Source organism: Numenius arquata, chromosome 10 (genome assembly GCF_964106895.1).
Source record: "Numenius arquata chromosome 10, bNumArq3.hap1.1, whole genome shotgun sequence".
Lineage (NCBI taxonomy): Eukaryota > Metazoa > Chordata > Aves > Charadriiformes > Scolopacidae > Numenius > Numenius arquata.
The window spans coordinates 21,235,763-21,259,124 of record NC_133585.1 but is presented as its reverse complement, the minus strand read 5'-3'; the positions used below and the strand labels follow the sequence as shown (position 1 = coordinate 21,259,124).

At 40.5% G+C, this 23,362-nt stretch overlaps 1 protein-coding gene across 2 annotated transcripts in view; it reads right to left on the bottom strand.

Annotated features, from left to right (window-relative positions):
* Window positions 1-23,362, bottom strand: part of PCDH15 (protocadherin related 15) — a 383,455-nt gene that overhangs the window by 211,436 nt on the left and 148,657 nt on the right. For both annotated transcript variants that reach the window (XM_074155034.1, XM_074155035.1), the window contains exons 9-10: window positions 20,589-20,701; window positions 1,118-1,324 (exon numbers count right to left, since the gene is read on the bottom strand). In XM_074155034.1, the coding sequence (XP_074011135.1) occupies window positions 1,118-1,324; window positions 20,589-20,701 (320 nt within the window). The remainder of the gene's footprint in view (window positions 1-1,117; window positions 1,325-20,588; window positions 20,702-23,362) is intronic.

Genomic DNA, 23,362 nt, shown 5'->3' with positions numbered 1-23,362 from the left:
GTATTTCACAAGTAATACAAACCATCAGCAATGCCTACTGATGACTGCCACATTCACTTATTCCATGCATTTTACCCAGCACCTAAGAAACCGAGATCCAACAGCCATTTCCACTTGCCTTCCAATCGATTTTTATGAATGCCCGTAAATTGACTCAGATATTGTAATGGATAGGAAGGAGATATTCTACATGACTTTGGGCTTTAAAATAGCTTCTTAGGACAATAAATCCCTGTAATGCAGACAGCGGTATAGAAAGCATCTTTCAGTGACAATGGCCTCTCCTGTTTCTCAAAAATAATGAATTTACCTGCATCAAAAGTGAAACTTTCAAAACCAGACAATTGTTTTCAGATTATGAGGTTAAGAACTTTATTAAAGAGTATTGGTATGTACTATAAATATTACTACAAAACCTATGCCTACAACTTAGCTTTCCTTATGTATCTGGAGGTAACAAGGGAACGGAAGAACAGAAACAAAAAAGAACGCAGAGAACAACTGGAGAGACAACAGCAATTACAGCAAAAAGAAACATTATCAAGAAACACGTAACAGCAACAGCCTTGGTGAGAACAGAAGAAACATTAGCCCTAGAGGCGCAGTATCATTACTGCTTGGTTACTATTCTTTTGTAGGTGCCCAGTTTTTACTATGAGTAATGTTAGTATCAGCAATCCGGGCAGAGCAAAGGATGGATTGAACTTTCAGCCTCCTGCCCCCCTATTCGTCTTCTTCCTGCTTTGTTCCAACTACTACTTCCTTCCACTTTGAGTTTCTCTCTCCCATTTTCCCACACTGTGTGGCAGATTCATCTTTCTCTCACAAAATGCACTTTTTTTTCTCTTCACACTAAGCATTCATAATCTCTAAGAGAGGACAGTCTTAAGGAGACCTGAGTAAAATACAGATTAGTTTTGCAGTTCACACGCACTTTCAAATCTATTTGAACTCAGAATGAAAACAAAAAAGAAACCGTAACAATATTAAGATTCTTTTTTTTATTATTCATTGATCAAAATAGTCTTGTCTCAATAAAAAGAAAGACAAAAGAAAAAACTCTGAAAATAATAAAAATTTAAATACCATTGTGACACTATAAAAGAAGGAAACATACCTCTTCTACATCGTTGTCCAACACTACAATTTGCAGTGGAGAAGTCAGATTCTGGTTATCAGAGACAGTCGTTCCCACCGGGGAGGATTCGAGGATGAAGCCCTCGTACGTAGATCTTGTGAAGTAAGGCTTCTGATTGTTCTCATCAAGGACTTCGATATGCAGATTGGCAAAGGCAGGAAGAGGATGGCCGTTGTCTTGTTCAGCCTAAAAATTTTTTGACAATTGGGTCAAAGGCTCTTAGCCAAGTAAAACGATGAACATTTACTAACTGTCTTAAATATAAGAGTTACAACCCAGTTATAAAAATGAGTAACTTTGTACAGATCACCCTATTATGAAACTTAGCATCATGAAAAAAAGAAATACCAAACAAAAATTAGCTAGGATAGAAGAACAAAAGGACTTCCCATCACAATAATCTTTTAAATAGTCCCAATGCAACTCAAAGCCATACAGCACACGTGCAAACATAGTTTCTTAAACTATCACTATTCAGTTTTGGGAAATTTTCACAGGATGAAAGAAACTGGAAACTGCTGATTGCACAACAAAACCGCCACTCACATCACCAGCAAGAGAGTTAAAACCAAACCGACAACGGTACACGTGGACATACGGTACTCGCTAGAGATCACTGGAAAAGCATATTGCCCTGGATACGACTCTTTCTCCCTCTCCCCAAAATCCATCTTTCTAGTGTTAGATGAGTGGGATTTTAATTTTGGTTTTGCCTATTTTGGAATGTCAAGCAAAAGTCTTTACCTCAATTAATAACCTTCACTTTTCAAGGGCAACACCTCATCCACCAAGATTTACTCACTGATACAGTTTCACCTGATCTTTTTATTTTCCAACTTCCTAAATATAAAAGCACTAATTGCCCCTTCCAGTGTGCTAATCCAATATAAACATATGATGTTGCTTTCTTTTTTTTTTTTTTAAACTTATTACCTATGACTAATTAAAGTAAATAAACAAGGGAACTAGAAGACAACAAGTAATTTGTTCTTTAATTTATAAAGAGCAAACCCAGTTTAATTATACTCCTGTCCATGTCCCTGTAGTAAGGCACCGGCAGGGTACTGCGGGACAGTCTCCTATTCCTGTGGCTTCACTGCTAAAAGCTGTAAGCACACAGACCCCAAGACTACAACAGTAGTGCGTTTTTACCTTTCTGCATGCGTGGGAGGTGTATTGTGCAATAAACTTCTCAGGTGTAAAAACACTTCAGGAGAGAAAGAACAGTACTTAAATGATTGTAGTTCACAGTACTTTTTGTTTGCAGAGATTTTATTTTCATTCTGGTATTTCCCCCATTTCAAAACAGATAATTCCTCATTTTTCAAATCCAACATCCGAGGAGCTTTTTTCTGGAAACATGCCATTTTGATTTCATCAACTAGTTATTTTTAATTTCTTCTTTAGACACAACTTTTTTCTGTCTGCAAAATGTTAATTCTGGATACAGCTTTGCTCTGTTTACCAAGCAACAACAGTGTGCTGTTGATGATAAAAAATTCCATTTCAAGAAAAAAAAGTATAAACATCAAAATTGTTATTCTGTACAAAGTAGGCGATGATATCTTTAGTAATTCATAAGAAACTCATTCAAAACACTCAGTTCTTAGGAAAAATGTATTTTCCTCTTTAAAATACATCAAAATTACTCTTGACCAAGAGATGGGCAGCAGTGATACCGGTGCAGATTTAAAAGCAACCACCAACTTTTCTGCTTGTTCGTGGCTATTTTCTGGCTCACTAGAATAAGGTCAGATCTGGAAAGTGGATTTATGTAAGCAGGCACTAGCACCTGAAATATCTTTTCCTAAAAGATTAATTTTTGTTAATGAGACAAAACTCCAAGAAATTGGGAGTTCTGCTAGTTAATTCATTGGCACATTAGGATTTCAGTAACCCGGGTGAAGGAGGCAACATATTTATCTCCTGCTGTTCTTACACACTTTTAGGATACAGGATACTACCAATGATCAAACCTGTAACTGCCTCGAGTCATTACTATCATATTAACTATGAATATCTTTTTTTTTTTTTTTTTCAGCCAGCTTCAATTATTCTTATTGAAATAAAACACATAATAGGAAAACAGTACACCAGGCTCCCGTCCCAAGGAGACTGATGCTTCTGGGTGATCCCAGTCAATTTTAGAGAGATGTGCGTTAGCTGAGAAAGTTTGCCTTCACACTAGTCATTGTAAGAGAATCACATATATCGGGTTTACTAGCATTGAATTAGAAACCTTCCAGTTGCACTGAATTTCATTCAACAGAGCAGCACTCAAAACATTCCTGGGGAAATCTTTGTCCTGTGAAAGTTAACAGCAACATATTTCAAATCCAACATAGCAATAGCTGGTGATGGCACTGCAGACTGGATAAGTGACCCCCAAATGCTGAACATACATAATTTACAGAAGTGAGATTTATTTTGGAGTTGATACTCTGCTGAATGAATACGAACTTTACATATAAAAACTAACGTCACCAAAATTACTTGAAAGTACTCTGGCTACTGACCCAGTAGAATGAAACCTCAGAAATGTCCCAACATGGAGAGGTTTTGCCTGTTAATATACTGAATATCTCAGAAACAAGACTGCTCTACGAGCAACAAATACGTACTTACACAATTCTCTTTTATAAGCAGACCTATGACTGAGCATCATTGAATAATCTGTTCCATCTCAAGAAAAATAGGCCTCTTCACAGTAAAAACTTTACATACAACTGCCTCAAGTTTCTTCACAACAAACCTTGATGTTCCTTGCAACTGCTACGAAGCGATTCTAAAAAAAGGAAAATGCAAAGAACAGAGGGTCCCAATGGTCTCAACAGCTTGAACTGCCGCAATAATGGCCTTGCTTTAAGGCATAAGTGAGCACAGACCCCATCCCGGGTTAAAAGAGGAAACAGTCATCTACGCAGGGTGTTTCCTACATCATTGCCACAGTGTCTTTCTGAAGGAGAAGACAGCGCTCTCAATTACAGACGGTCAAATACAAAGAAGGACGTGTGCTTCTAAGATTGGTCAAGCCATTCAGTAGAGGCCTGTCAGGGTGACCAAACATGAATTGCCCTCTATAAACCCACACTGATGACTCCCAACCTCCTCCTTGTCCTTTACATATTTGGAAATGGTTTCCAGAATAATTTGCTTCACCAGGAATGACCTCCCTTCGCATTGAGGTGAGGTTGACTGGTTTGTACTTTCCTGGATCTTCCTTCTTGAAGGGAGAAGTGACACCCCTTTTCTTCCAGACCGCAAGAACCTCTCTTAATTGGCATGAACTTTTCGAATGCAGTAGAGAGGCGTCTTGCAATGACATCAGCCAGTTCCCTTAGCATGTGTGAGTGCATCCCATCAGATCCCTTGGATTCACCTATGTCCAATGTGTTTAAATATATCCCTAATCTGGTGCTCCTCTACCTTGCTCCAGACTTTTCTGTGGGTCTCAGGGACAGAGATTACTGAAAGCAGGTCTTACCTGTGGAGACTGAGAAGATGACAACATGGAGTATTGTGGCCTTTTCCAGGTCCCCTGTCGCCCTGTCCCACTTAGCAGCAGGCCTACATTTTCCCTAGTCTTCTGCTACCGATGTACCTGTAGAAGCCTTTCTTGTTGCCATTAAGTTCCAGGTGGAGTTTGGCTTTTCAAAACCCGCGTGTTGACCCTAACCTGCGTGCTCAAACAGCGTTTCTATAGTCCTCCTGCGTCACCTTGTCCCTGGTTTCAATATTTGTAGGTTTCCTTTTTATGTTTGAGTTTTGACAGGAGCTCCTTGCCTATCCACGCAGGCCTGCTGCCAGCTTTCCTTGATTTCCTGCTTGTCAACACGGACCATTTTTGGACTTGGAGAAGGTGATTTTTGAAAGTCAACCCGCTCTCCTACACCCTCCTTCTTTCTGAGACTATATCCAATGGGATCCTGCTAAATAGATCCCTAAATAGGCCAAAGTCTGCTCCTATGCTGTGTGTATTAGTGGACAGACACTTCGGTGGGGGGGCTTGTTTAATCCTGTTCTGTTGGCATTTCCTTATTTCTGTGCATATGAGGGTGGTCCCCCTTCAGCCAAATTTCAATGATTATTCAACCCTCCTGCTCGTATCGCCCTGCAGGCTTCGCTTGCCAACCTGGGTCCCCCGCTTCCTCACTTGGTTGCTGGTCATTATCTCCTCGCTGGGTTGATTAGCCAGTTGGCATAGATGCTGTTGCCTCACCCCTACCATTCTGGTAGCAAAGATCAGGATTGACTGTAAAATTGCAGAAGGACTTTGTGGCTGATAAAATGGCTGAAAAAATTACGCATAGTTTAAAAATAAAAAGTGAAACAAGTCAGAAAAGATCATCCTGGGCTTAGGCACAAAATGATGGGTTCTGACTTGATTTGGGAATTAGATCTTGGCATTGGAACTGTGATAACTGAGTGTGAAGGTTGGCTCAGTCATCTGTGGCTGTCAAAAAAAAAAAAGTCGAACAACGTTAGAAATCATTATGAAAAATAAAGAGCAGAACATAACGAAAAATGACTGTGGTACTTTATAGATCCAGGCAGCACAAGCGTCTTGACTGCGATGCACAACTCTGGTCTCTATCACAAAAAGGACAGAGCAAAACTTATGCGGGTTCATATCAGGAGAGGAAGGAAGAAGACACGACAGACACCCACGGAATATAGTGTCACAGTTCTGAGAGTGAAGAGGAATCGATAGTTCACTGTCTCCTGCCATGCAAGAGCTAGGACTTATCAAATGAAACAAGTGGGTGGCAAGTTTAAAACAGACAAAATAAAGCTGGTTTTCATCTGATACAGTTCATCTGCTTTGACAGGCAGTGACGTGGGGCTGAAAGTTGATGTGGGCTCAAGGGGAGGCAGGGCTGACTCGTGAAAGAAAAATCTATTGATGTAAAGAGAAAACCAGGGAAATCTGAGCTGCTTACATTCTTCTCTAAACTTGTGTCTTTGGCTGAAGCTGCAACCGTGGTTTTGCACTGAATGGATTATTGGTCTGATCTAGTACAATTCTTCTCATGTTGTTCTTTTATTATGAGTTTCAGAAAAACATAATGCTAGCAGGCAATGAGAAAACATGCATCAATTGAGGCTCACTAGATTGGAAATCTCTGGACTGCTGCTACAGAAATTATCCAAAGTCCATGTTTTTTGAGACTTAAAGTGTCCTGAATTATCTGACTTTTTTTCACCACTTCAGAAACTTCGGATTTGCAATGTTTGGTAGTTTTTTGTAATATTGTCAGCCTCCAACTTCTCTCAACCAATTTTGATCTCTTGGTTCCATGCATCTATTGACCTTTATTTATCTTTGTTCATTGTAGTTCTAACTTTCCCATCTTCCAGTGTATCTTAAAGAATATCTTTTCCTGCATTTAAGAGCATTTGTGCTTACTCTCCTTTGCTCTTCTACATTTTAAAATGGTGGCATATAGGGATTTCAGCACAAACAGTAATGCCCCATTTATTTGGTTTAATCAACATGGTAAAGACTTACTTGTTTGAAGTACATGTCTGAGCTGTAGCTGTTGAGAACAGTAAGAAAACTTCACAGGGATTGCTATTGAATAGGTCTCTAGAAAGTAACCTGTATGTTAAAAAGCTCATCTTCCACTATATTGGTGTTTTCTCTCAAATTCCTCTGAATGGGCAATAAAATATATCCCACATGCCAAGTACAGCATTCCAAAAATATATCACCCTTGTTCTGAAACCACTTTGGTTTTGTGTATCTCTTTGGAAATGCAACTGAAGATAGTCTGCTCTGATGGTCCTGCACAACAGTAGAGATGTATTAGCTACAATGGGAAACAGAGTGATTGCTCTGTCTCAAAACAGAACATGAACTGAACAAATGAGAGTGGTTTTGTACTCATGGTGACAGATTAGAAAAAGAATGGAAGAAATGTATTTTCATTAAATAGTTGTTCAATCCACTTCCTGACAATGATGAAATCTTCAAAATCATTAGTTTGGTTGAACTGCTGTGCATCTCTTGTAGGCATTAAGTACAATAACTGCTTTTTAAATTAGCTTTTCAAATGTTCATTCCTTATGTGAACTCTGCATTCAATTACTTCTCTTGGTTTATCACTGTCACAGAAGCGTACCTAGTCCAAATAGTCTGGAAATTTCTGTTTTCTTTGAGGCAGCCTTTTTTTCTAATACAGCGATGAAGGTTGCTGTAGAATTGAAAATCTGAGTGCAGAGACAGATCTTGTGTCTGTGAATAACGTGATATAAAATAAAGGGTGAAGGAAAACCAAACCTCTTCCTATACATCAATAAAATGTTTCTCCATTTCAGTCTCTTCAAAATTATCACATGCATATTGAAAACAGCAATTTCTTCCCGTGTTTAGCAGCATCTCAGCATGGTAAATGTTTTTCTTTGCCTTTAGAGCATTGTCACAGACACATGTTAGAAAGACCAGTGATTGTGAGTTAAGACTGACCCTAAATTGTGTGTCATCACTCACAGAGCAACAAAAACATTAAAATCCGTTAGTGGTAAGTTCTGTAATGTCTTTTATTTAGAGAAATAGCTGCATTTTCTTTCTGCAGTAAACACATTTTTTCTTTTAAAACTGAAACATCTGTCACTTAAAACTCAGTATAATGGCTTCACAGTTGGCATTTTCTTTAACTGAAGGGAAGAAGAAAGACTTTCACTGTTTGGAAAGGTGGGCAGCTGTAAGTATTGCTGTTCCCTGCACTACAGCACTACGGTGCCTTACTGACACTGACACTGAAGTCACTTGGTACGTGAAGAAAAAAATGTAAGTTTTGGGGTGATTTTTTTTAAGCATAGTGTCTAGACACATTATGTGCCAATTTCATTTCACTGCCACAGCACAAGCTTTACTGACGGTAAAGTCAAATTTCTTCTGTGTTCTAAAGATATTCTGTGCTTCTTGTCCTTAAGCCAATTTTGAATCCATTCCAGTAGTTCTTTTCTTATGCTGTACTTTCTGACCTTGTAAATTAATCTGGTGGGACATACAATCCTAAAGCTTACCCAAAATCTAGATAAATTATGTCCCTGGTTTCACCTTTATCTCCCAATTCAGTTATGCACTTAAAAGAAGCAACTTTGTCAGACCTTCCATAGAATCATGGAATAGTTAAGAGTTGGAAGGGACCTTAAAGATCACCGAGTTCCAACCCCCTGCCATGGGCAGGGACACCTCCCATCAGACCAGGTTGCTCAAAGCCCCGTGCAGCCCGGTCCTTCTCTGTATCTATGCTGACTGCCCCTTTTTTTAATACATTGGTTTAAATACTATATAATGTTTCCATCTTCTTAGCAGCATGAAGTCCAGTTCGAGTGTCTGAAGTTCCTGGGCTCTTTCCTTGTTCTTGGTATTAAGTAGAAAATCTGAAGTGACCTGCCTGCAGTTCTCCAAAACCGCTTCTCCTTCAGTGAACTATCAAATGTGTTTGCCAGAGGCTTTTCCTTACTTCTTTTACTGTGTCTCTTGAAATGCTGGGGTATAATCAACGGCGGGGGAAGCACGGCGGATTTTGATGGTCTTTGGAGAAGAGATGAGTGCAAGATTGGAGGCAATTATGGCAAATAAATTTACAACATTTATGGTTCTTGTTGGGGTACACGTGAAAAGGTAACTGGATGGAAAAAATGATGTAACTTACAGGATGCACAAAGATGGTTGTCAAATAGGTGGTGGCTCTCTCTTGGGTCTAGAGGTTCTCTCTGACTTGTTTACGTTGGTATTTTCTTGTGGTAAAGCTTGGTGTAATCCTTTTAACAGCATGCTTAAATGGATACATCAATTCTAAATCCCACATTAACTTCCAATGGAAATAGAACACGCTCATTCACCTTTCAGAAAAGCCAAGGGTAATTTTTTAGATAAATTGTGAATCTTCTTCAAATTGTGGGTTTTTTTTTCCTTTACACAGACATTTAAATACCTAGGATGCATTTTATTTTTGTTTTTGCATGGGATTGTATGTGTGATGGTGCAGATATTTTGCAAGCTTAACCTCAGCCTTAAGCTAAACAGTTCTGTGCTGGGGTGTAGTTATCTTTATCCTTGAATTGGAAGAAATAAAAGACATAGTATTATTTCATGGAATTATATCAAGTAAGCCGTGATTTTTGAATGTTATTAAAAAATCAGTCTAGCCATAGAATAAAAATTCAAAGATATATTTATCCATCAAAGAAATTTTTCATCTACTTCTGGATATTTCATGAGTGATAACGAAAGTAAGTTCAAGTACCTTAGGCATTTCACATGCTGTATCCTGGTGAGAAAAAACAATGGTTTGATCATATTTGAAAAGAAACAATCTCCAGAAGGTAACCTGATTGGTTTAGCTATAACAGGCTTAGGCTACAGAAGCACAAGGAGAACAAGGTCTAAAATTCATTTTGTTAAATAAAAGTATTAAGTTGCTCAGGGAATTAAAAGGATTGTTATAGCACAGAGCAAATGACTTTAGGACCTAACTGCAATTTAAAAAAACTTTGGTTGTGAAGAAAGACTGGGGGCACTAATTTAAGCAAAACCTTTGGTCAAGTAGTGCATGAAAAAAATAATTTTAACGGGCAGATTGGTTGCATAGGTTCCAAGAAAAATTCTTTAGGGCTGCTATTGGTGTAAACTAGACTATTTTCACCACTGGTATTTATTCTTCTAGTTTTCCACCCCTTTAGGTTTCAGACATTATTGGCCCAGTTATTTATTAGATGGTGATAACCTACCTTGATTTTTTTGGGTCAGGAGGTCTGTGATAAGTTCTATTATTATTTTAGCCACTATTACCAGTGTTTTCATCCTTGTGGCAAACGGAGCATGTCTATTTTAACTGGATCAGAAAGGCAATATATGAATTTTTAAAACTGTCAAAAGCATGCTCTTTTGTTAGTGGTTGCCTGTGCCAGGTCATCAGCAAATTAAGACAACACAGAACGACAAAGGAGTGTGGAAATATTTAGTGCTGTTTCTTGGCATATGACTGTGTTTTTTTCTTTTCCAGACCTAAAGGTTTTGTGTGCGTACACATGCTAGAGTGGGCATTTTCAGGAGGGAAATGTAGAGACTTTCAGGCCTGATAAAGGTTTCATGCAAAAGGAAGAGTTTCTTGAAGCTTGAATTTTACACCAAGAAAGGAATGATCCTTGTGAGGAAATATTTAAAGCAGCAAAGATGAGGTCCTAGTCTGTTCTCAGGAGCGTTTCTGTATTTTCTCAAATAGCTATTTCATGTAGACATCACTTTAGCCACAAGGATAAATGAAATGCAAGCCTGTACAAGTCAATCCGCTGTAGAATGGTCTTTAGGGGAGATATTTCAACGTAACATATCCAAAATTACATTCCAACAGGATTTCTTGTAAAATTCATTCACTTTTCCCCTCCACCCTACAGAAACCTCATCCCTTCTCAAGGATTGTTCTGTCCAAGTGCTAGGCGATGGGCAAATGTTATCTTGTCGTGTTGACCAGATGAGATCTTTTGGAGGAGGGATGAGCAAATACTGAAAATAACTCATCTTCTTCTTCATGGTGCTGTTGAAATACTTAAAAGGTCTTCACAGTTTCTGCTCAGGTTTGTTCCTGTTACAGTTGCAGACTATGTGAAATGATGCTGTTAAATAGCTAACAAAGAAATCTGCTTCCAATGTGAGCACCTTCGCCCAGACCCCTCCTTCAGTTTACCAGAGGCGTTTCACACTGGGCAGCCGCCTGCACCACCATTTGTTGGCACCATGTTCACATCTGAGCCTAAGCATCTGCTGCCTCTGGAGGAAGCATCCACCTACCCTTGCTTTCCTTAAGTCTCAGACAATGCAGTACCTAACTCTGCCTGGCCCTTGAAGAGGTCCCGAGGTTGTCACTGGGGTGTGCTGTTTGGTGCTGGTGACAAGCTAGGTGGGTAGGGCCGCAGAGCGAGTGCAGTCTTACCTGTCTCACCTCCTGTGCCTAAGCACCAAACAACAGAATCACACAATGATGTGGGGTTGGAAGGGACCTCTGGAGATCATCTCCTCCAACCCCCTGCCAGAGCAGGTCCACCCACAGCAGGTCCCACAGGAACGTGTCCAGGCGCGTTGGGAATGTCTCCAGAGAAGGAGACTCCACCACCTCTCTGGGCAGCCTCTTCCAGGGCTCTGCCACCCTCACAGGAAAGAAGTTCCTCCTCATGTTTAGGTGGAACTTCTTATGTTCGAGTTTGTGCCCATTTCCTCTTGTCCTGTCACTGGGCACCACTGAAAAAAGACGGGCCCCATCCTCTTGACACCCACCCTGCAAGTATTTATAGGCATTGATCAGATCCCCCCTCAGTCTTCTCTCCTCTAGACTAAAAAGACCCAAGTCCCTCAGCCTTTCCTCCTAAGAGAGATGCTCCAGGCCCCTCATCATCTTTGTAGCCCTCTGCTGTCCCCTCTCCAGCAGTTTCCTGTCCTTCTGGAACTGGGGAGCCCAGAACTGGACCCAGTGCTCCAGATGGGGCCTCCCCAGGGCAGAGCAGAGGGGGAGGATGACCTCCCTTGAGCTGCTGGTCACACTCTTCCTGATGCACCCCAGGATGCTATTGGTCTTGTTAGCCACAAGGGCACACTGCTGGCTCATGGGCATCCTGTTGTCCACCAGGACTCCCAAGAGCCAAGCTCTGATGCTTTGGGGATTTCCAGTCCTACCCTGATATGCTGATTTAAGGATTAGTTCTGGAAAGGAGGCACTTTCATTGACACTTTCCGAAGCTTTCTTTTTTTTCCTAAATGTAGGTGTCTTTGGAAACAAAGCTTAATTAAATGGCAAAAGAGGTGAGCTGGATGTGGTAGGTTTCACATGGCAGCCTTGCAGTTGAGCGCTTGCTAAGGAAGTGAAAGGGTGAAGGTGAGTTGTGTCCTGGTGTAGCATTAACACTATGTCCTGGTGCTGCAAGAAACGCTTGTTGCTGGCAACAAGCAGTTGGAAAGTGACTGTGACTTTCTGAAGGATTAGCCGCCTAATTTTGCCCAATTCTCAAATGAGGAGGCCAAAGTGAATTATTTTGACCAGTGTACCTGGCCTAGTGAACAAAAAGGAAGCACCTGCAGAGTTGAAGTGCTTTTGAGTTGAAGTACTACTGAGGAAGGAATCCTTTTTATTGTAATTTTGGTCTCCAGGGCCTAAAATGTCCAAGATGAATGGCTTGTTGGGTATGGGGACAGTACTGGTTATTATTTATCTTGACATTAGTAATGCTTTTGACACCATTTCCAATCAATCTCACAGACCAACTGATGAAGACAGATGAACAACTGTTGAGCAGATAGACTGACAATGAGGTGGACTGAAAACCGGCTGAATTGCTGGGTTCCCAGGCAATTTTTTTTGCTTTTCCTCAGCACAAAGTCCACCTGGAGGGCAGTTAATAGAGGTGCACCCAGAGGTGGATAATGGTGCCACCACTGTTCTACATCTTTATTAATGACCCAGTTGATGCACCCTTAGCAAGCTTGGTGACAACACAAAACTGGAAGAAGTGGCTGATTTGCCAGATGGCTGTGCCACCATTCAGAGGGACCTAGACAGGCTGCAGACATCAGCAGATGGGAGTCTCACGAAGTTCAAAAAAAAAAGGAAAATCTCCAGAGATGCCTGCCCATCTCAGCAATTTTATGATCCCATAATAGCTCAGGATCATAAGTAGCTTTCTTATTTCAGTCTTTCAACCTTGGAGATCATTCCCAAGTTTCTTAAAAAGTAAAGGGCACCAGCCTAGTGCTGTGCTCAATGACCTGCCTGTTCTTTAAAACTGATCATCAGGCCTCGCCCCCTGCAGCTGCCAGTGGCTGGCAAAGCGTCCTCACCGAGCCCGTACTTCCACTCGGAACAGAAAACAGTCTTCGTTCAACGAATAGATCATACAAAACATGGCATATATACACATCACTTTCTGCCTTCAAAATGTGCATTTGTCCATCGTTTGGCCCTGAGACCGACGCTGGTTTCATGCAATGCAGTAAGCTTTTAATAGCCTCAAGAGCAACAGCCATGAAAGATCAATGAAGTTCCCAACAGGAAGAAAGAAACCAACCAACCTCGAGTGCAAGTAGTAGGAGAGCATCACTTTCTGCCATTTCTGCTGAGATGCGTATGAGGGAAAATCATGCACATTTCAAAGGGCTTAACTGTACTGGAACAGCCGATACATGTACTGGGGGCATCTCTTTCATCCAAAGTACCTGCACCAGAAAGGTAAAGTGGCCCTTCCAGCTCCCAGGATATTTTTTGAGGAGTGGCATTCTTCAGGGATGGGTACTGGAACCAGTGCTGTTTCACTTCTTTGTTGGCAATGGGGACAGTGGGATAGAGCGCACCCTCAGCAAGTTTGCCGACCAAGCTGTGTGGTGTGGTCGACACGCTGGAGGGAAGGGATGCCATCCAGAGGGACTTGGACAGGCTTGAGAGGTGGGCCCGTGCAAACCTCATGAAGTTCAATCAGGCTGAGTGCAAGGTCCTGCACCTGGGTTGGGGCAATCCCAGGCACAAATACAGGTTGGGCGGAGAATGGCTGGAGAGCAGCCCTGAGCAGGGTTCTCGTCCGCCAACACCTCCAAAGTTGGGGGTGTTGGTGGACGAGAAGCTCAACATGAGCCATCTTGTGTATCCCTGGCTGCATCAAAAGAAGTGTGGCTAGCAGGTCAAGGGAGGTGATTCTACTCTCTACTCCACTCTGGTGAGACCCCACCTGGAGTACTGCGTCCAGCTCTGGAGTCCTCAGCACAGGAAGGACATGGACCTGTTGGAATGGGTCCAGAGGAGAGCCATCAAAATGATCACAGGGCTGGAGCACTCTCTGAAGACAGGCTGAGAGATTTGGGGTTATTCAGCCTGGAGAAGAGAAGGCTCCGGGGAGACCTTAGAGCCCCTTCCAGTACCTGAAGGAGGGCCTACAAGAAAGCTGGAGAGGGATTTTTTACAAAGGCATGTAGTGATAGGACAAGGGGTAACGGTTTTAAATTGGAAGAGGAGAGATTTAGATTAGATACTAGGAAGAAATTCTTTGCTGTGAGGGTGGTGAGACCCTGGCCCAGGTTGCCCAGAGAAGCTGTGGCTGCCCCATCCCTGGAGGGGTTCAAGGCCAGGCTGGATGGGGCTTGGAGCAACCTGCTCTGGTGGGAGGTGTCCCTGCCCAGGGCAGGAGGTTGGAACTGGATGATCTTTAAGGTCCCTTCCAACTTACTCCATTCTACGAATCTATGATTCTTGGGATGGGTAGGAGAACAGGCCCACAAATTCATGCCATGTAATCAAATGCATGCACCATTGGATGGTACTTTTTATTTGTAGCCAAGCTTCACACATAATTTTCCTTCATTAATATGGAATTCGGCCTGGCTGATACTCAGGCTCAGTCTCCACGTGCATACTCAAAGCAATTACATCTCACTTATTCAAACCTCTTGTGCGTAGTCACAGCCTATATAAATGCCACAGCCAATATGGCAGGGGGAAGCCTTTTAAAAATTGGAAATCACGCCCCATTCAAAGATTCAAGCCTGGAGAATAAACAGAGTCGATATTACTGCTGGAAAGTTCAACATCACTTCTTGCAGAATGGGACCCCAAACCAATTTTCTTTGTAACACTGGAATTTCGAACAGTCTGTTCTACTCTGACACACAGCGCTGACCTTCTGTTACCACCTAAACAATAAGGAAACACAATCCCAAGATAGAATTGTTTCTGTGGTATTATCTGTCATGAGGTTAATGCCAGTCTGACTGAAACACCATCTGGGGTAACAGATTTTTGAGATAGTACATGAGATACGGAAAATACTCTATAAGGATATTCTTCAAAATGCTCCGCACAGCTGCGGCACAGTGTTGAAGTACACTTCTGTCACCAACACTGTTGGCAAGGCACCAAAAAATCAAGCAGCTGTGACACAAAGCAATTCTTTTTGTAAGAGCCTATTCCCAAAGAGGTGTAAAACTCTCTGATTCAAGGAAAAGTCTTATGAATAAGTCAGTCTACAAATGTTATTTGAAGCTGAGAAACTTATTCCCACCCCCTTTTGTTTTTAAAATCTAATTGGAATTTTCATTGAGGTGTCCAATCTACATGAATCTTCCCAATTTCCCAATGGCACAAAAACAATCCAATACAACAGGCAGTGGTTTAAGAATTAACCATACAGGTTGTATGAAAATCTACTCTAAAACTTCATTATAAATCTAATTTCCCCAGGAAACAGGTGTCCACATGAGATGAAAAAAACATTCCTCCATTTTTCCACCTCATGTTATAATAAAGTATTTTTAGTCTTTAATACAAGTCCACAATACGAGTCCATACAAATGTCCACACCATTAAAAACTGAAAATCAATTCTTGGAAGAGAAATAAAATTCCTACCCTGATTTTGAATCTGACATACATGCATTTTCTTTACACTGGAGAAAATTTGGGGTATTGATTGTTCTAGGTAAATAGCGTAGACTAAAGAGATACAACTGTAAAGTGAACAGATATGCCTATACTTCATCAGCCTCAAAATACTTCGAGTCTTTTTTTCTGTTGCAACTCCTACAGGTTTTACTATAAATGGACAAAATTCTTGCTCCTTCCTTACTTACCTGATACCAACCCACTGCAATATTGATGTATTGGAGAAGCAGAACTGACTTCTGGCATACATTATCAACTGGTTTTGCAACAGTTGTTAAGAAAACACTTTGCCTACCTCCTTTCTTCTGCATTATTATTCATATTTTTAGCAGGACCAGAGTTGACAAAATTTATGTAATCATATCGAGTAACATGACTTTGTTCATTTAGAGGAGGACTCCTTTTAGCTTTGCAAGACACTGAAAGAATCTAAGAAGTCGCGATGGTTTTAAAAACTCTTTATAATTTGCTAGTGACAATTTCTCCCCAAATCTTCACACGTGCATTCTTAGGGTCAGACTGATAACTCTTATGGTAGTGTAACTCCTCAGCCTAGTCCAAAAACCATATAAGTCCCTAAATTACCACTCAGCGTGAGTGATTTTATCAAAATCTGGTCTCTGACAGGTGTGGTATATTCCTCCGCAGTGTAGCACTTTCATTCCTGAGTATTTCATTGACTACGCAAGCACATCTAGCCTTCAGTAGTCCATCCACTTTGCAAACTGATTTTAATAGAACTGTTAGGTTAGATTTTGTCTGATTGATAAATAGCCAATGTTCAAATAGGAAAGGATCAAAGTCCATCAGTTTGATTAATTCTTCTATTTGTTTCATGGTATACATGCTTCCAAAACAATCTAAAGACTCACTGACACTTTTTCGAGCTAGTAACAAGAATGTAGACTCGTATCTACAGTGCAATGGTCATGTTTTTTCCAGAAGGGTAATCAAAGCTGGTGCCATTTCCTTCGAGCAGCTACATCCCCTTCTACAAGTGAAGAGGTATCAGAGGTGAAGTTAACGCTTCTAAGGACTAAACTGATTACAGGCCTTCCTGTTACAAATCATTGTCCTCCAGGAGAAAGATGGCTACCATAGTGACAATGCTAAGGAAATGTAGTTTTAATAGGTTTATTATTTTATTGAGAATCTCAGGAGGTGTTTCAGCAAGGCTGCAGATCAAAGATGTAATTACTTTTTAGTGTCTGAGGTTGCTGAGAGTGTGCTCTCTCTCACTGGAGCTTTGGTTTGATTTCTCCAGCCACCACCTTCTGTAAAGCAGGACTATCTGCTCCAGAGGAGATTGTTCTCTCTCCAAATTGTTTGCTTTCCAAAGAGACAGGCAAGTCCATGCCTATAAGGACATAGTTTTTCAAACAACACGCATACGTATTTATAAACAAAACTTACTCCAAAACTGATTTCAAAAAAAGGAATTAGTATTATTGGGTGTGTTTTTGCATCTCGGGAACAATCTCTTACAACAGAAGCAACAGTAAGTAAAGGGAAAGAACAGCCTTACATATTTTGGGTCTCATATACATTTCAGTTATGGTATTTTTAACACTGGAAAGCCCTTTCAGTAAAAAGGCTCTAAATCCACATGCTTATTGTGACAGCCTTGCAGTTGTCACATTGAAATTTCAATGGGACACAAAAAAGTACACGTTCTTTTGTAAAAGCCCCCGTTGCTTTGCAGGGAATGGGAGCGACAGGAGCTTCCCTACGAGGGCCAACAAGTTTGCCCTGTTGCTTATCATCGAATATGTTCAGGAGATAGCAGGGAGGCTGAAAACTGGCAATTCTTACTAAGAAGTTTAGCTTTTTCCATTGTTTACCTATTTGAGAATTCAACATTTATCAGCAATGCGGTTTTTACACCTCAGATGAGTGCACCAATTTCCCGTCCGCCTTACTTCCCGCATTCTAATATTCATGTATTGACTTAACCACCTTTTCCATTTCGCTATTTTCCATAATATTTTGGCAGGAAAAAAAAAAATTGATCTCCTGATATCAGAGGGAATATTTTAAAGATTAAATTTAGTGAGTCCTGCAAAAACAGTGTGAAGGGAAACTTCACACATTGCACCCCTCCAGATAAAACAGAATTAGATTCAACAACTTCAACACTGTGAGAAATGCAAACTTGAGAACGTGCAACACAAAAAATCTGAATATTTGATTCAGTACAAGCCCGAGACATAGTAGTTCAAAAGGTCCCTGAACAACACAACATTAAAACTTTTATTATTCTAGCAGGTGGCATATTATCATTCTTACAGACTGATAATTTTCCTTATTATCCCCTCGACTGCACATATAACACAGCAATATGAACCTAATAATGCTTAGAAACATTTCCATTAACAACAGAGTTGCTATTTAGGCACACAGGATGTGGTACCAGACCAATGTAATTGATTTTTTTAATTGATGTATTATCCTACTGTATATGGCTGCTGAATTTTGACAGCAATAACAATGAAACCAAACAAAGTGCTAAAGGGCTTTAACCTATAACTTCTTAGCATGTTTATTTAGATATTAACCCACCTAAGTTTCTTCATCTGTCCCAGTGTCAGCAGAACTCCACAACAGGAGGTAAACTCAAAAGTAGATTATTATAAAAGAATCCAATCACAAGTTATTTCACTCTAAGCGTATACAAACTTTGTACTTGGATACACACACAATCAGCTGAGGTAGGAAATTAACGCAAGTATTTAAAAAGTGCCGAGCTATTCAAAATTCCTGAAAAAAAAGTCGCGATTTTGTTTCATCTTCTGTCCTACTAAACTCATAGTTATATTCCTCAGAAGATACAGAAAGGACCTGTACACTAATAAACTTACTACCATTTTCCCAGAGAAACTGCTGTTCTCTGCGAGACGCACAGAGGGAGCCTGCAAATCTGTCCCTAACTCTCCTGTACAGAATAAATGCTCAGAGTTAGTATTAAAAAAAAGAATTGCTACAATTACACAGGTACTAGCCATAGTCAACTGGTGCATGCACACCTCTAGTGGGAGGTGTCCCTGCCCAGGGCAGGTCCCTTCCAACTCTAACCATTCTATGATTCTATGCACAGGCACAGACACAGTTGAGGACCCAGGTTGCTCTGTCACACCGTATTTGTGCATGTTCCTTCAACCCTCCTTATTTCAGAAGCAGGAGCTCCCCTCTCTCCCAAATGACTGAAAGGTTGAGTTTTGCTTCTGCTCGGAAGGAAAAAAAAAAAAAAAAGAACAAAATCCTACTCAGATTTTCCCTGAGGAATAGCAAATGTTGTGGTCTGACTGCACGAGAGGCCAAAAGCATCAAGGCTGGGAGTTAGCAAAACCACGGCATGTGACTGCCAAGAGGTTCACAGGCCAGCATGGAAGAAGGAGCTGCTCTTGCCAAGGGAACTGCCTGCTGCCAGTGCCACCATTAACACCCCCATAAAGAATGGAGGGGGAGGAGAGGCAAATAAATAATTATTACCATGTGAGTGCAATCCTTGTATTTAGAAACAGATTAAATAATACTGACATGCACAGCAAGAGCTTTATGATATCCGTGCATTAAAACATACTGCAGTTTGGAAAGCTCACTCTCTATTCTACATAAAATACACCAGTAAGTACACAAGTGAGCGGCTACTTTAAAACAGACTACTGTGATTCCTTTCTTTTTTATTTGCTCCTTTGCTTACCAATAGAATCATAGAATTGTCCGGGTTGGAAGGGACCTTCACCATCAACCAAACTCTGATAAAAACCATCACTAAACCATGTCTCTAAGCACTAGGTCAACCCGGCTTTTAAATCCCTCCAGGGATGGGGCCTCAACCCCTTCCCTGGGCAGCCCATTCCAAGGCTTAAGAACCCTTTCCCTGTCAACATTTTTCCTACTATCCAATCTGAACCTCCCCTGGCGCAACTTGAGGCCATTTCCTCTTGTCCCATCGCCTGGGACTTGGGAGAAGAGACCGACCCCCCCTGGCTATACCCTCCTTTCAGCAAAACCTACACAATTTTCTGTGTCGTTAGACAACAGATTTAGGGACAACTCCAGACTGTCTCTTAAGGAACCAAATATAATTGTGCTCTGTTCGCATTAGAGGCCATCTTTACTGAACTGACTTTTGCAGTCTGTTCAGGCAATCTAAAGGCGTAGTACAATTTTGCTCCAAGTAAAATTAATACCTTCATACATTATAACAAGTTTAGCAATTAAATACCGATATCATCACCTCCTATTCTTTTCCTCTTAACACTTGAATTGGCAAAGCAAGCAGTAAACACTGAAAATATTTCATGCTTGCAAAACCGGGACTCAGTAGTCAGATGAAGGATACATTTTGAGATTTTCTGTGAAGACACACTCTTCACAACGAACTGATATGTGCTTTGATCACTTGGCTCAGTAAGAAGAACTGCAGACTGTTATCTAGTCAGACTGTAAAATTAAGGAGAGCGCAGTACGTACAAAAGAGGAAAGAAGCCAACTCTCCTCATCAATGGTAGGAGTTGAAAAGATCAACCCCACAGAAGAGTTTTATGCCTTTTACCAGAAATAGGAGCTGAATGAGATCAGCCCGGGTTATGTTTCAGAAGCTTTCTTTTTATTCAGTAGCAGGTTCTCCTTGCTCCTAATATTCAGTACTCAGACAATTATCTGTATGATCACATGGGTTGTGAATGAGAGGAAACACGAAATATAAACCAAACGCATTCCCAAGAGAAGTGAGTTTGTAAACAGCAAATGTACAAGTGGTACTTACAGTTTGTTCATACAATATCAATATAACATGAAATATTATGAACTCTATCACGATTCATTCCCTTTTAAAAATACTTTACATTTTTCTTCTCCCGACTGTGCTAATTGATGCCTGACAGTTTAAAAAAATTAAAAAAAAAAAAAAAAAGAAAAATGCAGGAAAGACAAGCAAGCCCATCCCACATTTTTTGTAGAGTTTTTTGGTACTGAGCAGATTTTAAAAGCATATGGAAATAAGAATTCAATCAAAATTACCTTAATAACCAAGTCAAACTTCTGGTGCAAATCCCTGTTTATTGGCTTTAGGAGTGTTAGTACAGCTGTTGTGAGATTCATATGGAAATACTCTGGATAATCCTCAGGAGTACCTATAAAAAAAGATATTGAGGTTAGAACAAATGCTGTTTCTGGAAGATTTAGTTAAATGATATATTTATTTTATTCATGAGTCATCAAAGGAATATAAACTAATCCTGCTATTATAAGGATAAAATATTGCATCATGTGTTCGTGGAGCTGAATGATGCTACTAACATTATGCGTTTAATATTATTATTATTTCCTTACTCTCCCTAACCACGAAGATTCTTCTCAAATGGGAATATCCCAAAGTACTTAGTAACAACAGGAGTCCAAGTACACCTGCAGCTGGTGGAAATTCTGCTTCTCAGTTTTCAGGAGATATAAAGCTAATCAAATAAGAGGACACAGGAAGAAATGAGCTTTCACTGCAAATCATCTTCTACCCACATTCCTGAAACTCAACTTGCTAAATGCATACCACTGAGATTTTCTCTCTTCCACTTTACGTGTTCCCTGAGGTATCACTGGATGTACACTGACATTAGTCATGAAGCAAAAAGCACTATAAACCCTTTTTTTAGTGCACATATTTAAACAAAGAAAATACACAATGAGGTGATGTGACAAGGATGTTACCGCTAAGTTCATGATAGCCACATTATTGCCCACAGATGATGCTCTGACATTTGCAATTTAAAATGCACATTTTAAACACCTTCATTCTTGTAACCCTCTGTTGCTCCTATGGGCAAGCTCTTTAATGCATAATTAATGACATGTACGTAAGTATTAACAACAGAGACATTATTTTAGAAATCCTTCTAAGAAAAGAAGTTTCTCATCAGGGAGGAAGCACCACATGAAACCTCATCTGTGTCTAATAGGTTTCAATTATTATCAGCAGTAAATAGTATCTCCATGGCTGTCAGTTTCCAGGATACTCTCCAACCCAGTTAAAAAAGCAGCAGTCAGAGCCTGAACCCATGGAGACCCAGCAAGAGCTATGCAAAGGACGGAGACAGCCATGATCTTGCTGTGACTGGCCCCTAGGCTGGCCAGGGAGGCAACTGCAGCCCAGAAATGTCCCCATGGTAGCATTCTCAAGTCAAAAGGCTCTAGCAGCATAAACTGACACAGGAGGAGGTAAGAATTAAGCTACAGTGATTTTGAGCCACATGATTCTCAAAGAAAGTTTTCAAAAAATTAGCAATGGTGAAGTATAAATTGCCAGGGTAGGATGAAGAAATGAGCACATGGGATACTCACAGGCCTGTTAGGGAATAGAGGCTATACCATTTTTTTTTCCTAAAAGACAAAGGGATGTTCTCTCCTAATTTGCTTGGCAGAAAACTGTGTCTGCCTACTTGAGTCTCTGTGTCTCATCCCAGTTTATTTTGGTTTAACTGTCCGACTTTCCCTGAGCCAGCCTGACTCTCAGCTGGGGAGATGTGAGAGCACAAATCTGAACAGAGCAGGGCTCAGAAAGCCAAAGTGTTTAGAAATAGCATGAACTCTGGTATCTCACAGCTTATCAGTATTACTGGAAGTATGTGAAGAAACCAAAACACAGATTACCAATCTAAGATCTTGAGTCATTTTAGGTCTAGGAATAGTCCTACATAGCAGCTGAGAGTTAGAAAGCACTCCTCTGTGATGGTATAAATGCCCCAATAAGTTATCTGAGCTCATGAGTTATGACATTTTAAAGCAGCTATGACAGCAGGACAAATATTGCTGGGAGAATACAGTACAACAGGGCATAAGATTCAACACAAAAAAGACCACTTTTCTGATAAATGATGCTATTATTTGTTCACCTTCCAAGTGGAATGATTAGAAACTGTTTTTAGAAAGGCGGTAGCTATCTCAGGAGATAGATTATGGTCCAAACTCACGTGCAATACTTTAATTTGCAACTCACCATATGACAACCATTTGCTATACTGTGTGTATATTGTGCTTATATATATTATGTGTGTATATATATACACACACTGTACATATTCTGCAAACACCTCTGTATACACGTATGCCATACACCCAGAGAGTAGTAATAGGAAGAACCACAATGGATTATTTTTTCTATTACACCACCAACATAAATGCAGTTTCTAGCTCTAAGTCCTCCCTCCCCTTCTCCCCCTTTTAATTTCAACTCCTAATTAACTGCTCTAATTTTTTAAGAGCACTAAGCATCCAGCAGGAGCTCCAAGCTTTTGGCAGTTAACAGATTGCTGTAGTCTTAGGAGATTGCACATCACAAGGGCTGATGCTGAAGATAAGAAACCTCAAGAAATGAAGGAATAACAGCAAAAGAAAAAACCAAGATGTTTCCTGAAGGAGAACAAATACATCCTCCTTCCTGGAGGCAGATGGAGACAGCTGTGAGAGGCACAAAGGGATCTACAGCAGAGAAGACGAAGCTCACATCGTGTAAAGATGCCATGAAAGAATCCAAGAAAAAAAAACCACCAACCAAACAGGTAAAGGAGGAAACAACAGCAAGGCGGATGATCAGGGAAGTAAAGATTAGAGTACAACAGAGCTGGATTGTCTGAATCCTAACTGATTATGCCTGCTCAGTTGCTGCCTACTGCAGGAAGAGCCCAAACTCCAGGATACCTTAAATTCTGGAAGTAAAGTTTTCCAGGAACAGAGATATCTGCTACTTCATACACAAAAATATTTGTATTTTGACAGAGCAGACCAACCCTCAGTCCACACTG